Here is a 14,958-nt window from a genome sequence, read left to right on the forward strand (position 1 = left end):
GGATCCCTTGATTCTGGTGAAGTCATGTTGCCTTTCAGGTTGTTGGAGGAAGTCTTGCATTGGCGCCTTCCCATCTCCTCCTTCAAATGGAGCCAGGAGAGGCCTGGTGTCTTGGTCCAGTTTTTGGGTCCAGATGGAACTCCTCAGGACCACTCTGGGTGGGTTGTGGATGCAAGCCTGATGTCTCTACTGGTGCTGGGTTCGGATCTTCTTGCTGCTTGGATGTCTCATAAACAAAGGACCTACCTAGCTCTCTGCAGGCAGGCTAGTGGGAACAAAGGAGCTACCACCCTCCCGTTTGCCCTGCCGATTCGGATTCGGTCCTAGAGCCCGGACAGGCTGGGCTGGGAGATGTTATGGGAAGGGAGTCAGATGGAGGGGGGAGGGATGTGGATGCAAGCTGGGTGGGATAGGAAGAGAGAGGGGGTATCAGGCAGAGTCGCCCCTGAGGATGACCAGGAAGTGTAGGAGGGGTGTCTGAGTTCCCTGTCCCGGGCTGCTGCCGCGGTCAGAAACTCACTCACCCCAGTGATGTCTCTCCTGGTGCCTGGACCGGATCTCCTTGCTGCTTCGGTGTCTAGTAAACAAAGGCTCCTTTCTCTTATTTTCCTGAGTCAGAATCTTGCTGTGTAGTCCGAGCTGGGCTGGAATCAATATGTAGATGAGGATGGCCTTGAACGGTGGGCCTCCACACATTCTGGGATCATAGATGTGCTATGCACACATGGCCTCGATTCTCCCTTTTCTCTAGTACTGCATAGACTTTGTCTTAGCTTTAAAAAGTCTTCTTAACTTTATTTTCACATCTATAATATTGCATTTTAGCTTCTAGTTTATATTGCTACTAATAACAATACCACTGAAATTCTTGAATGTGTATTAATTTTGCCTATTTTTACTAGGGTAAATTACTTTGTCAAGAGAACATTTTAGAAGTAAGATTATAATATACACACTAAAGTATAAACTTGAGATTAATAAAAATCTTTTCTAATTACACCAATCCATCACTAACCTGTTTTGCTATGTGTATATACATAGATGTGACAGAATTGGCAGTGCTAGTCCAGGGATCCGAAAGGACGGGAAGGAATGCCTTTCGTTGTTATGTGACTTTTAATGGCATTCACTTTTTTTGCATTAGGCCAGTGTAAGCACGGAGCTCTCCCGGGTTGCTTACACATCTGTCTCCCTCTCTGTATGTAGCCTATAGGCAATTTTGGTTTGCTATGATGAAGCTCAACGCCTACCTATATCACTTCACGGGAAAACTCTTAGGAAGCTGAGCTGTGCCCGTTTCCCATAGCTTCTTTCTAGCTCAGGGAGGGAGGAAGGGTGTGTTCTGTCTCAGAGCTCCGGGAGGAAGGGTGTGTTCTGTCTCCTGGCTCAGGGAGGAAGGGTGTGTTCTGTCTCAGAGCTCAGGGAGGGAGGAAGGGTGTGTTCTGTCTCAGAGCTCAGGGAGGAAGGGTGTGTTCTGTCTCAGAGCTCAGGGAGGAAGGGTGTGTTCTGTCTCAGAGCTCCGGGAGGAAGGGTGTGTTCTGTCTCCTGGCTCAGGGAGGAAGGGTGTGTTCTGTCTCCTGGCTCAGGGAGGAAGGGTGTGTTCTGTCTCCTGGCTCAGGGAGGAAGGGTGTGTTCTGTCTGCTGGTGGCGGCAGGGACACAGAGGCCTCAGGAACTTGATGCGGCTGCTCCCATTCCATCGACCANGGCAGGGACACAGAGGCCTCAGGAACTTGATGCGGCTGCTCCCATTCCATCGACCAGAAAGCACAGATGATGTGCTTAGTGTTAGAGCTTGGATCCCTTTCTCCATCTTAAGTGGCCTGGGACCTTGCCCTAGGAATGTCTCACCCATAACTTAGATGGGTTTCTCTCCTCAGCTAGTGTGATCAAGGTCATCCCCACAGGCATGCTTTAACCATCACAGTTTCATCCCCATTTTCTTCTGTCTTTGAACATTTTTGCTTTTGAGAAATTTGGTTTTATTCCTCACAAAGTCATGACATTGCTAATGCCTGAGAAGAGAAAGTATTTGTGTATATTTGAGGTGAGAAAGGTTCAGAATTATTTTTTTCTATAGGAACACTTTATACTATTGATTCTAATATTAATTATATTTTTATTATACTGTCTGTGATTGATTTATAGATGTAAAGTTACTTTATTGTAACATTCTTGAAATTTATTTTTACTAAATATTACGAGTATCAATTTTATTTGTACATTTTAGAAATTTGAGTAATTTTAGACTAATTGTATGTATTTCATATGTCCCTTTATGGAATTCCAGAACATTTAAAAACATTGTATTTATGAAGGTATGGGTTTCTCTCTCTCGTTTCCTTCCTCCCTCCCTCCCTCCCTCCCTCCCTCCCTTCCTTCCTTCCCTTTCCTTTTTTTTCCCCTTTCCTTTCCTTTTTATTTTTTGGACAGTGTATCACTATGTAGTCCCTAATGGCCTGGGGCATGCTATTTTTTCTCCAGGCTGGGCTAAAACTAACAGAAACTCCTGCCTCTGCCTTTCTGTTCTGTGCTGGAATTAAAGGTGTGCCCTACCACCCCTTGCAAGTTTTATATTTGGACTTTGATGTTTTAATACTTTATTCTCATAACTTTAACCATATAAATGCATTGCATGAAAAGATTGTCCCAAGGATTATACTAGAAGGGACAGTGAAGGGGACACTGGACATCCACACTTAGATTATGGTGTAAAGTTTCCATTCTCCATTTGCATGAAGCCTGAGCAGTTACAAAGTGGCCCAGAGCATCGTCATTCCTGCGTCCAGTCCTTAGGGTCTGTAGCCTAGACAGCAGCGGTGGTGAGAAGCAGAGGGACTGCAGGGCGTGCAGTGCTTTTCTGGGGTAACGACAAAGGTTGACAGATGGAAAAATGAGAATTTCACAGCTTTCCAGTGCGGTAATTGCTCCTCAGCTTCAAGCCTTACATGGTTAGTTGTATATTTTGTCTGTTTTGATCCATTTAAAAATTCCACCTAAGAATAAATATATGTTGTAGTCATCTTTAATGTAGAAATATGTGGGTAAACGTAAGAATTAAAAATGAAAAATGTTGATTTTAGAAATCTGGTAACTGCTTCTTTTAGATAAAGTAAAATTGTTTCCTATAAATGGTTGATTTTTTTAAAAAAATTTCTTTTTAAAGTAGACCTTTTATTTTATGAAGTAATATATGTTTATAATTTTTTATTTTTTTGATATATTTTATTTAAAACATATATAGATGGTGGCAAGGAAAATGAAATCTCTATATTCCTTTACCCTTCAACACGGCTAGTTAATCTATGGGAACTCCACACCCCGCTTCCGCTACATACTCTGTCCATGCAGATTTCAGCAGACAGATATTCCCTCACATTCTGCGTCTGAGCACTTCCTCTTTGGGCCTATCTCCATTTGGAAAGGAAGAAAGCTCAGACTTGATACTTGGTTTTCTGGAGAGAAAAAAAAAAAGGTGATTCCTGGTGGCCAACAACATGCTGTGAAGGTTGTTCTCCTTTGGGTGCTAGGTTTGTTTCTTACTTAAGTATCATGCCTGTCCAGTGATCCTGTCCAGTGATCCCGTGCCTGGGCCAAAGCCCTCCCCTCATTCACACCAGTTTCCCTACAGTGGGAGAGAAGGAAGGCACCAGCCCTTAACTGTCCTAACAGATGCCACGAGACCATGGACTCTTGTTGAGGGAAGCAGAATTTAATGGCCCTAGATCCATTTTCTGGAGGGCCTCTGGTTTTATTCTCGATATGATTGATCTATGATTTTTTTCAATTACTGGAAATTGTTTTAAAATAAAAGATTAAGAAATTCAGAAAAGAAATTTGTTATTTTTTCTTCTGAGAACTCTGTTTATACCCTTCTACCCTGTGAACACTTGGAAGCGCACCTAGGTCTTTTTAGGTGTTTCTCTTCACTTGTATACTGGGTATCAGAGCAGTGAGCTCCCAGAGCTGTGGGAACATCAGGAGGCAGTGCACACACCATAAACTTAGAGGAAACAGAGAGAGCATTGTAACTATGAAGCTGAGACAGTGTTGTTAGTAGCAGTGCCCACAGTTTATAGTGTCTCCAGCCAGCAGCTCGTCCGTTCCCTCCTTCATGCTGCACTGTACTTTGATCTACGTGCAATTACAATTCCATTTTAGTAGGTTTCATATCCATACACTCACACAGTTATGAATCGATTAAAAAATTGTCTCTGTGAACAGCTAATATTAATTTAACTCTAATATTGTATTTGTTTCTTAAATAATAATGCACCAAAAACTTGTAGTATTCCCATTATATTCGCTATTACAAATTATCCCTTACAGTCTAGGGATGATTGAAGGCACAGAGATCCTGTTAATTTTGTGCCTTTCCTCTGCCACTTTTTGTAAAGGATTTGAACAAGAGTAGATTTGGTGTTTGTGGGTACCCTGGGACCAGTCACCCACAGATATCACAGGCTGTAGTGTATTTAAGGGTAAAGTTTCAATTTTTTTGATTTGGGGTTATACTTTAATCATTTTTTAAAATTATATTATCTTGTACATTCAGTCTTAATTCCTATTATTCTGACTATGTTTTAAGAATATGGTTCAACAAATTATGATATTTATTGTGTTTTGAATAGTTTTCATATATTTTAGCATTGGGAAATATTTATTTTTTATAATAAAGTGATTAAATTAAAAATATTGTCATGGAAACATTGTATTTAAGGGAGAGTTTTATATGTTCGTTTTTACTTTTGGTCTTTTGGTTCCAGCATATTGTCCTTTTTGGTTTTGTTTTATTGCTTTTTTCTTTAATTTTGCTTACCAGAGCCAAAGCCTTAGTAGAAGAACATCGCCTTTTGTTCCTAGGGTTCAGGTAAAGGCTTTGTCTGCCTGATAGAAGCTAAAGTGTGTTTTATCCCTTATTTGTATGTTTTTGGAAAATGCGTAGTAGGAACACTTTTTTTGGTATGTTGCTCCAAATCATACTATTGACTCTCAAATCATTTTCTAAGACAGCTTGTAAAATTCTGCATGGAGATTAGAATATTGAATACAAATTTAAAGAGACAATCATTGTTAGTGATTTTACAGTTATTGCAGTACTCAATTGCATACGTTTCAAAGTTGCATTCCAATTGTGTTTTGGTGTAGATTTGGCTTATTTCTGTAACATTTACTGAAATAGCTAATTTTAAAACTCTGGATATTTTCCTTTACTACACAAAGGTTGCTGTCTCTTTAAATCCCTCATATACCACGTCACATCCACATTCTCTTGCATTTTCCAAGCAATGGCTCCTTGAGGAGATTGGCAAATATATTTGTACCTTATTTAAAATACGATTTTTTTTAAAACATTTGATATATAAGAATTAACTTTTGGAATTTGAAAGAGCAAAAAAATTCACAATCCAAATGATGTGTATATGTTATTTTGTTTGTATTTCATCATTTAATTTCCTTTTATGTACTACTTGGGTACAAGCTGTTTGCCTCTTTCCATTAGGATGTTGTTTATATGGTATAGCAATGCCAAATAGTTATCTTCAAAGTAGTAGTATGCCTTCCCTGCTTTGTTGCATGTTTTTAAAAAGAATGGTGGCTTTGGATAATAATTTTAAATAATTAAAATATTAATTCCATTAGATATCATATAATATAAAATATGTTTGATGCTAAATTTCTATTGTGAAGAGTTTAAATTGGTTAAATGCTGAAGCTGAGAGGATAGTCATATTAAACAATAAAATAGTACCAAGATTTTTATAAAATGATTTAACTAAGACTTGTCAAGGATAGAATGATGAGGTATTTTTTGTATTTTAGGGAACAAATAATTTAAGTTTTAAATACTATTTTTAAAATACTGCTTTAAGAATATGTTAAATATCATGGATAATAAAATATCTATTAAAAACCCCAGTAATGTAATGAAAACTCCACTCTGTAATGAAACTGAAAGTCAGGGCTGTTTGTAAGTGCCCAGCTCAAGACAATTTCAGAAACAGGCCGATTTTGATCCGATGTAATGGGATAGGTTCTTATCAAATAGTGGTAATACTCATATTTTTGAACAGTATAATTTAGTTAACAGTACTGTACAATAAAGCTAATGTATGTTTATGTAAGAAAGAGTGGTAAGGGATAGTGGTTAGCTCTATATTATCTGAAGATAATAGTTTATGGAAAAAATTAAACTTGTCAGAGTTGCTGTCGTTGGTGATAGTGGAGACTACATAAATTAATCCGACCTTCGTCACAGGTTTTAGAAGACTCTGAGACTTTCGACATTACCTTCATCCCACGAAAAATCAAACATTCTAATTTCTTTATTTTTATCTCTTGGCTTTTGTGAAAAGAATAGCTTATTCTCTCTATCTTGTTATCCTTATCTATATCTGTAGCCTAGTATTGCTCAGCATATGAATTTAAAAGTTTTTTTTTCTTTTCAAACGTTGAGTCAGTCCCCAGCCCCTCCCTCTTCAGTCTGTGGTTGTTTTTCTCCTCGTTTGAGACAGGCTTTGCTCTTAGCTCAGATTAGCCGCGGTCTGTAGGTTTGCCAGCCCCCCTCCTGTGCTGTCTGTCACCATGCCTAGCCACTAAACCTGTTTTCCTTTGAGGGGCAGTGGTGGTCCTCGATCCTTTGAGTGAATGCTGCAATTCTTAAAATTCTAAGATCCCATTTTAGTTTGTAGGAGAATAGCCAGCCTAGAAATGCATAACTTTCTAATATGCCAGATAAGAGTACTTTCCAGATATTTATTAAATGCAGCTTAAGGCAATCTTCTTGAGGGTCTATTTTTGAACTTCTTAGTTGGTAGAAAAATTTCGTTATACAATAGCAAGATAAAACTATTTTAAAATTCAAGACAATAGACCATGAAAACTACTAATACTTACTTTTAAAATTTGAATATCTTTTGTTAAATATCCTGTAAGGGGCTCATCCATTTTAACCCTGACAGGGCAAGAGCAGAAGCAATTTTGTATCTTAGGCTGTCCATCCGCCTCTTCTGACTCAGCAGCGAGTCAGCCTGTGGCTCTCTGGAATATATACAGAGGGACCCGCCAAAACCACCTTGGAGTTGGAGCTGAACTGCTGAGCTTCATGTATTACCAAGACATGTAATTGTCAAGTTCCATATTTTTGGTCCTATTTCAATTTTAAGCTGGAGGTAGGAGATGCTGAACCCTAGGTAATGTGGATCTCTGATGCAGATGAAGACAGAAAGCTCGGTGAGTGAGGAGTGAAGGGGTGAGGTGCAGGGAGATGGCAGCTCTTAAGAGAGCCAGGAGCAGCATGGCTAGACGTCACAACCCCAACATTTAATTACAAAGTGAAACTTTATTATTTTAAGGATGTTATGTGTTTTCTTCACTGAAGAAGGAACTATGCCTCTAAAATCTTTAAAAGTTGAATTTATTATCATTTCAAACACAAACTTGAGGAATCTATTAGAGCTACAAGTAAGCCCTCTTCTATCCTTTGAGATGTGTTTTACTAAGGAGACACAAAACATTTGCTTGTAACCTCCCTCTGAATAAATACCTTTTCCTTGTTTCTGTCCACACACTGCATTTGGGACACCCATTTACAACTCAAGGTGAACAAAACGATAGTGCTTCTTGCACAAAGATAGAGTTAAGAGTTATTGTGTACAAAGTATGTAATCCAGTAGTATAATTATTATATGACCATTAATAAGCCATTGCATCCAGATAGTAAAAGTCCAAGTGATCATCAACGAAACTAAAACATCAGCATCAGTCCATCTGTTCACTGAGTTATTATAGGATATCCTGTTATTTTAACACATCACATTTTACTGGGGAAAATGTTTTCTCTTAACATTTCAGTTATATCAGTATTAGAGAATGCTATAAAGATTGGAAATGTAGACATGTATTGGAAGTAAATTTTGAGCTAATAATGAATGCTTTTGCTTTTCAGATAAAACTATGGTTTGACAAGGTTGGTCACCAGTTGATAGTCACCATTCTGGGTGCAAAGGATCTCCCTTCCAGAGAAGATGGGAGGCCACGGAATCCTTATGTTAAAATTTACTTTCTTCCAGACAGAAGGTAGGGATTTGAAATTAAAACATATATGCTCCTAAAAATAAGCGGGGAAGTAAAGAATGTTTCAGTCCTGTGTCATTCAGTATTTCACATCATGGCAGTTGGATAGCTGTGAAATTTTAAAACTATAATCGTTCTGATGAATCAAAAATTGACAGTAAGTATTTGAGATTATTTTAAAACATGGGTTTACTATATATGATTTTATTTAAATATTTAGTTTAAGCCATCTGCCTATTGTATTTATTAAGTAATATATTTCTATGTCAAAATTATTAAAATTTATTTTTTAAAATACAAATTTTAGTAGGTTGTGTAGTAAACAAAGTTGGAACTGAAACGGCTTGTACTCATATTCTTCTCCACTTTTTACATCCACACCTCTTGACCTGAGGAGGGGTCACCATTTGGTGGGTTTTCTTGGAAGTGGAGTCTGGATTGCAGCCACTCCCAGGGGAAGGGGCTCAGAACTTTTCACCAAACATTCCAGACTCCTTATATACATGGATGCCAGGGGGGCTGGGGTGATACTTCCAACCAAACAAAAGGTTTACAGAATATAAGGGGTTAAAACATCTGCATGAAATCTTTCCAAGGAGGAAAGGCTCAAAAGCTCTATATCCGCCACCATAAACACCAGATTTCCAGTGTTTGAGCATCATTTGAGCAGTGTTAGCCAGGAAAAAGGGATGTGAGCAGGTGATCAGCAATTGCACTTTACTTGATACATGTTGAAATTGTTTACAAATTTCACAATATGTTAAGATTTCACTATATTTAAAGTATGGGAAACTTCTTCATCAATTTTTCTTTTAAAATTAACTTGAAAAAAGGTGTTGTTTCTGAAGATTTGGATTTTTTTTTTTTGCCCAGAGATGCATATTAAAATGTAAGGAAGAAAAAAATTAACCATATTGGAGTGGTCAGATAGAACCTAAATTTCAGCTGAACAATATATATCACAGCAAATCATCCACTACCCTGGCAGCTTCTCCTTTAGCACACAGTAGTTTGTTAGCATCAAAATCCATGGGAGGGATCGACACAGACCCACGGCCAATATGGCACTCAGCTCGGCCTTATTCTCAAGCTACTTAGGTTTCAGCAATTCATACTCTTAAAGAAAATGTTTATTGTATTTTTATTTTAAAATTACATCATTGTTTATTTGTACGTGTGTTTGTGTGTGTGTGTGTATCTGTGTTCATGTGTGTGGTTTGTGCACGTTCTAAAGCCCTCGTGTGAAAGTCAGACAATCTGTGATGATCAGTACTCTCCCTCTCCCATAGGCCCTGGCGATCGACTCTGGTTGTCAGACATGGGGAGCAGCGCGTGCCATACCCGGCTAAGCTGTACTTCCCCACGTGTAATTATTATGGCACTGAAAGTTTACCACGTCTTTTTCTTTTTTCTTTCTTTTTTTTTCTTTTTTCTTTTTTGGTTTTTTGAGACAGGGTTTCTTTGTAACTTTGGTGCCTGTCCCAGAACTAGCTCTTGTAGACCAGGCTGGCCTCGAACTCCCAGAGATCCACCTGCCTCTGCCTCCCGAGTTATTTAGTTTTGTATGACTTTTCCCAATTTTCCTTGCTTTTTGACACAGTGGGGTTAAAATAAAAACATCTCTCCTTACCTTGCCCTTTGTATCCCAAGTACAGTATGTCTTAGGGTTTCTTTTGCTGTGAAGAGACAGAATAATCCCAGCAACTCCTATAAAGGAAAACATTGAATTGAGGGAACTCGCTTACAGTTTCAGAGGTTCAGCGGTTCAGAGGTTTCAGAGGTTCATCTTGGTGGGGAGCCTGGCAGCATGCAGGCAGACATGGTGCTAGAGCTGAGAGTCCTACATCTTGACTCAGAGGCAGCAAGAAGTTGACTGTCACACTGAGAGAAGCTTGAGCAGAAGAGACCTCACAGCCCTCCCCCACAGTGACACACTTCCTCCATCAAGGCCACACCTCCTAATAGTGTAGCTCACTTTGGAGTCCACATGTTTTTCAAATCCCCAGATAGTACTAAACTTTCTTTTTGTAACCTCAAAGAATGTAAGAGCTCTCTGAACTTTTTATTCAGGTCGTTTCTCAGCCACTTTACTTGTCCAATACCAAGATTCATGTGCTTTTCAAGCTTACGGTTGGATGGGTTGTTCTGGGATTTTACCTCTAATAAAAAAAATAATTTTATATACTCAGAAAGTTGCATTATCATGCTGGCTTTTTTTCTCTTTTCCTTTGACCCATTTTTTATCCATGAATATGACAATTCATTTATTTTTTCCTGAAAAATTTTTCAGGAAGAAATCTTGAATATATAAAATAACAATTGATATTTAGTTTAAGATTTCCCAGAATGTCCATGAGATATAGAAGATATATCTGCTCTAAAATCCCAATTATGTTAGTCAGAAAACTACTTTCTATTTAATGTTCCATGTTCTATAAAAGTAATATTTTGAAGTAAAGTTGGTTATGACCACAAATATATTTAATCCTTTTTTTTAAAATTTGGATGCAAATGTCAAGTTTATGATTGTTACTTTAAGTTAAAATGAAGGCAAAATCCTAGCATTAAAATAAAGTTTTTATTATATTTTTTGAGCACATCTTTATTGTATTCTCAATAATGTAGAGATTAAAGATTTATTTTAGCTATCTATTTAAAATATACCCCCATAGATTAGTCTTTATTAAATACAGTTCTTCCCTTTGTACTTTTTGACTTCAACTCTATGACGCACTTTCAGGGCTTCATTTACACTTTTAAGAAAATCAAAGCCCATTTCTCTACTTTGTTGAAAATAAGGTTTTTATCACAGTTCATTTGGAGGAGGAGGTGGTGCTGGCAGAGAATCTGCTGTGTGTGCTGTGTTTTGAGGGACTTGAGGAAGCATTCCTTCTTTGCTCTTAGTTATGTGAGAGCTTGGTTCTTTCTCTCTTCCCTTAAGCTTAAGACTTATTCTCCCAGCCTTCTTCTGGTTCAGTTCTAATTACCCATTAGTCCATCATTAATTTTTTATTTTAGTATATTTTAGTGCTGCTAATGTCATAATGATATTATAATACATGTTTGTAATTTATAAATGTAATTTATAATAAATGCATTTAATGAGTGACATAGTTTAAAAATATTTTCTAACTCAAGCTAGTCCATCAAAGTAAGTCCTCCTAGTGCTAGGTCCAGTCCGTCAAGATGATTGGCTCCTGTTTCCGTCACATATTACTCTGGCTTACTTGTCTTTAAAGACTTGCTTTTGTTTTTGTCAAATAAACTAATACCATTTCTTATTTGAGATAGAGTTACTTCATAAAATATGTACTATGATTGCTTGTTAGCTAAGCTAAGCTATTTGTATATGAAGTAAACATTGCTATGTTTTTTTTTTTTTACAATTAAACTTTGTAGCTTAACTGAATAGAAGGTTTTTGTGCTGGTGCTCATACTAAGTTACAGAGATGATGTGATTGTATCATAATCTAACTATAAAAGTTTACATTAACTGTCAGACAACAAATATGTGAATTCACTTAAGTAATTTTAAATGGATAGAATTTAGAGCGAAATCTTTTTATGTAAGCATGCATAATTTCTTTTTGTTAAAATAGTGATAAAAACAAGAGAAGAACAAAGACAGTGAAGAAAACACTAGAACCCAAATGGAACCAGACCTTCATTTACTCTCCTGTCCACCGAAGAGAGTTCCGGGAGCGAATGCTGGAGATTACCCTTTGGGATCAAGCTAGGGTTCGGGAAGAAGAGAGTGAATTCTTAGGAGAGGTACCTGGAAGTAGTTAAAGTTGAACCTTCTCGGACCATTCTGTTGTTAAAGGACTGTCACTGGAATACTTAGAAATTTAAATGTCTGAAAAATATATGCATAGTTTATTTATTTATTAGCAGAATGAATTAGCTGCCTTAAGATAAACCTTAGCAACACTAAAGAAAACAATGTTCTTAAAACTCTTAGTAAAACTGGATGTGTAAGTGATACTGTATGCCTGTAATCCCAGCTACCAGGAAACTGATACATTTGATTCAGGAATTCAAGTACAGTGTGGGCATCACAGTGAGGCTCTGTCTCAAACCAAAACCAATAGCAAAACCAATAAAGAAAACCCCATTAACATAAGCAGCATGGGGAATCTCAGTATGATGACAAAGGTTTGATTTACACTTGATAGAGTTATTGTCTCATATAGTGTTTTCTGCTTCTTGTTATTTTATTGGGCCAATTATTCATTTATTCATGGAATATTCTGTAAGCCATATAAGAATCAGACAGTCTTCCACAGGCCTACCTCAGGAGTATAGAGCTCACTGTGGATTCAGATATTGCTGTGATATTGAATATGTAGTAGAAATACTGAAACAGCCAAAGGAAGCGCCAATAAAGAATAGAAGTTAGCTTAGTCACGAAAGTGAGATTTCTGCAGGGAGTAGCACAGCCTCGGGTTGGCGGAGTTTAGGTCCCTGCCTCAAATTGGCTGAGGAAGTGATAAGAAATGAAACCTCAAGGCTAAAAGGACACAGAACATATTCCCAATATTAATCCCCTGACTAATGAAGACAAAGATTGCCTAAATTGTGAGTTGAGAAAAATATTTCCAGTTGTAATGTGGAGAGCAAATTCCAGAGGCATAAGAGAAGTGACTTCCTAGCCATTCACATGTCATGTAACAGTGAGAACAGTTCTTCGCTTCCATTTGTTTATTCTACCTAGTTTTCCTGATTAGATGAAAGGAAGGACATAGAAATAGGAACTGAATTATGTCACCTAGAGAGTTACTAACCTTGCCAGGCAGTGGTGGTACAGGCCTTTAATCCGGAGGCAGAGGCAGAGGCAGGCCAATCTGCAGAGCTAACCTGATCCGCACAGCTAGTTCAGGAAGAACCAGAGCTACACAGAAACCTCGTCTCGAAACAAACACACATAGAGTTACAAAGCTATGAATGATTTTGAGAGAAGAGCCATACAGTTCTGAAGAACAATGGGCCTTGACTGTTTCTGGCACAATCACTTCCTTGTCCTCTGTTCAACAAATCGATCTTCACCTGCTTCAGTTTTCTGTTTGGCCCCGTGTAAATAATGCCAGTATGCAGTTCCCGTCTAGAAGGGGCGTTAAGTAAGGCTATAAGGCTTGTGTGTATTGCCTTGTGTAGCATAGCGCCTCTGCTATTGGATGTACAGGGCACATGTAGACACAGTGAAGTAACAGCTTGCTTGGTTGCCTGTAGCTCAGTATCACTGTGACTTAGCAGTTTATCTTCACACGGTAGATCCACTTCATGTGCGTGAAGACTCACTTGTAGCATGAACAACAAACCCACTCACTCTTGCAGAGCCCCAGGAAGGAAAACTAACCCGTTTATACAGACTGTTTATTTTATAATTAAAAAATTTGTATTACATCATCATGTCATACGGTATATGTTAAGCATCCTTTCTTGACTTTTCCTGTTTCTTTCTGAATGACATATAGCAGCTGTACATTATTAGGGCACTGGTGGTGTGATGTGTTGGTTTTGAATTGTCCGCAGTACGGTTCAGTGTACATCAAGGCTTAAGGAAGACAACGAGAGTATCTGACCCCAGAGAGAGGTCATTTTAGCCTTTTGTAGCTTTGGCAATCTGTCCTATAATACAAAGATAGTCATTTTTTATACATAATAAAGATCAATAATGTGACACGGTTGGTTATTAATAGATACTTTAAGTTAATTATTTTTCCTCATTGATTAATATGAAGTTATTTTTCTACTAGTAACTATAAATGGAAATGCTCTTGAGTTAGAAAATAAAATATAAACATTAGTTTTCATAGACATTTTAAAAGTAAAAAAATGCTACTCATGTCATGGCAAAATTGATATCCTCTTAATGGGATGATCAATAGATGGGAATATACAATAGATGTCACCATTAAAGTAGAAAATCACTACAAAGTTTGGAAGGAAAAGTATTTCTCATTTAGTTACTGTCAAAACACACTGACAATTTGGCACTGTTGAATGTCCTTGTTTTGTTGAGACAGCATCATTGTAATAAAATTGTAAAAGTTACAACACTACTGAGGAGAAGTCTTCACCATTGGGAGACGAGGTCTTTGTGTCTTCGGTCTGTAGATTCTGATAGAACTGGAAACCGCGCTGCTGGATGACGAACCACACTGGTACAAACTCCAGACCCACGACGTCTCTTCACTGCCCCTCCCTCACCCTTCTCCATATTTGCCACGAAGACAGCTCCATGGGGAGAGCCCGACACGCAGGTTACAAAGTAAGTTTGCAAACTTTATCATGCTTGCGGTGACTTTTTCTATCATGATTGTATATCTGACAGAATTTGAAAACAGCATTATAGGTGCTAATAGGCATTGGTTAGTGTTTTTATGGCTACTATTGATGCTTTTATAATAATTTAAACAGTAATATTAATCATGTCTATAGCATTCACATTCACAATATTAAAATCATTTTGGTTGCATATTATATGCTATAACATCAAATAAATACGACTTTTGGGGTATTAGTATTTAAACTCTTAAATGTAGGAATGAGAGCTAACATTAGCTCCCATTAATAGGTAGCTGCAGATACCTAAAAATATCACAGTTTATGAATACATAAAATGATGGCTTTGACATAGTGGCTGAAATTATGTTTCACATCTTGAATTGATTTTTTTCCATTTTATAAGTTAATGACTTGAGGCAGATGATCTCTCTATGCTTAGATTTTCTCCTTTGTCAAATGGAAATGACATTACTTACCCCATGGTATGGTCATAAGGGCTTTTTAATTTTAGAGGATGGAGAGCTTGCTCTGCCTGTAAAACACTGTGCAAATGTAGGACGTGATTTGAAATTCCTGGAAACCTCTTCAGCAGCTG

At 37.7% G+C, this 14,958-nt stretch overlaps 1 protein-coding gene across 12 annotated transcripts in view; it reads left to right on the forward strand.

Moving 5' to 3' along the window:
• Nucleotides 1-14,958, forward strand: part of Rims2 (regulating synaptic membrane exocytosis 2) — a 373,273-nt gene that overhangs the window by 178,920 nt on the left and 179,395 nt on the right. For all 12 annotated transcript variants that reach the window (XM_050162885.1, XM_050162890.1, XM_050162839.1 and 9 more), the window contains 3 exons: nucleotides 7,948-8,078; nucleotides 11,675-11,846; nucleotides 14,193-14,346. In XM_050162885.1, coding sequence (XP_050018842.1) covers nucleotides 7,948-8,078; nucleotides 11,675-11,846; nucleotides 14,193-14,346 — 457 coding nt within the window. The remainder of the gene's footprint in view (nucleotides 1-7,947; nucleotides 8,079-11,674; nucleotides 11,847-14,192; nucleotides 14,347-14,958) is intronic.

The sequence above is a fragment of the Alexandromys fortis genome, unplaced genomic scaffold (genome assembly GCF_014885135.2).
Source record: "Alexandromys fortis isolate MF-2015 unplaced genomic scaffold, M_Fortis_MF-2015_v1.1 scaffold_17, whole genome shotgun sequence".
NCBI lineage: Eukaryota > Metazoa > Chordata > Mammalia > Rodentia > Cricetidae > Alexandromys > Alexandromys fortis.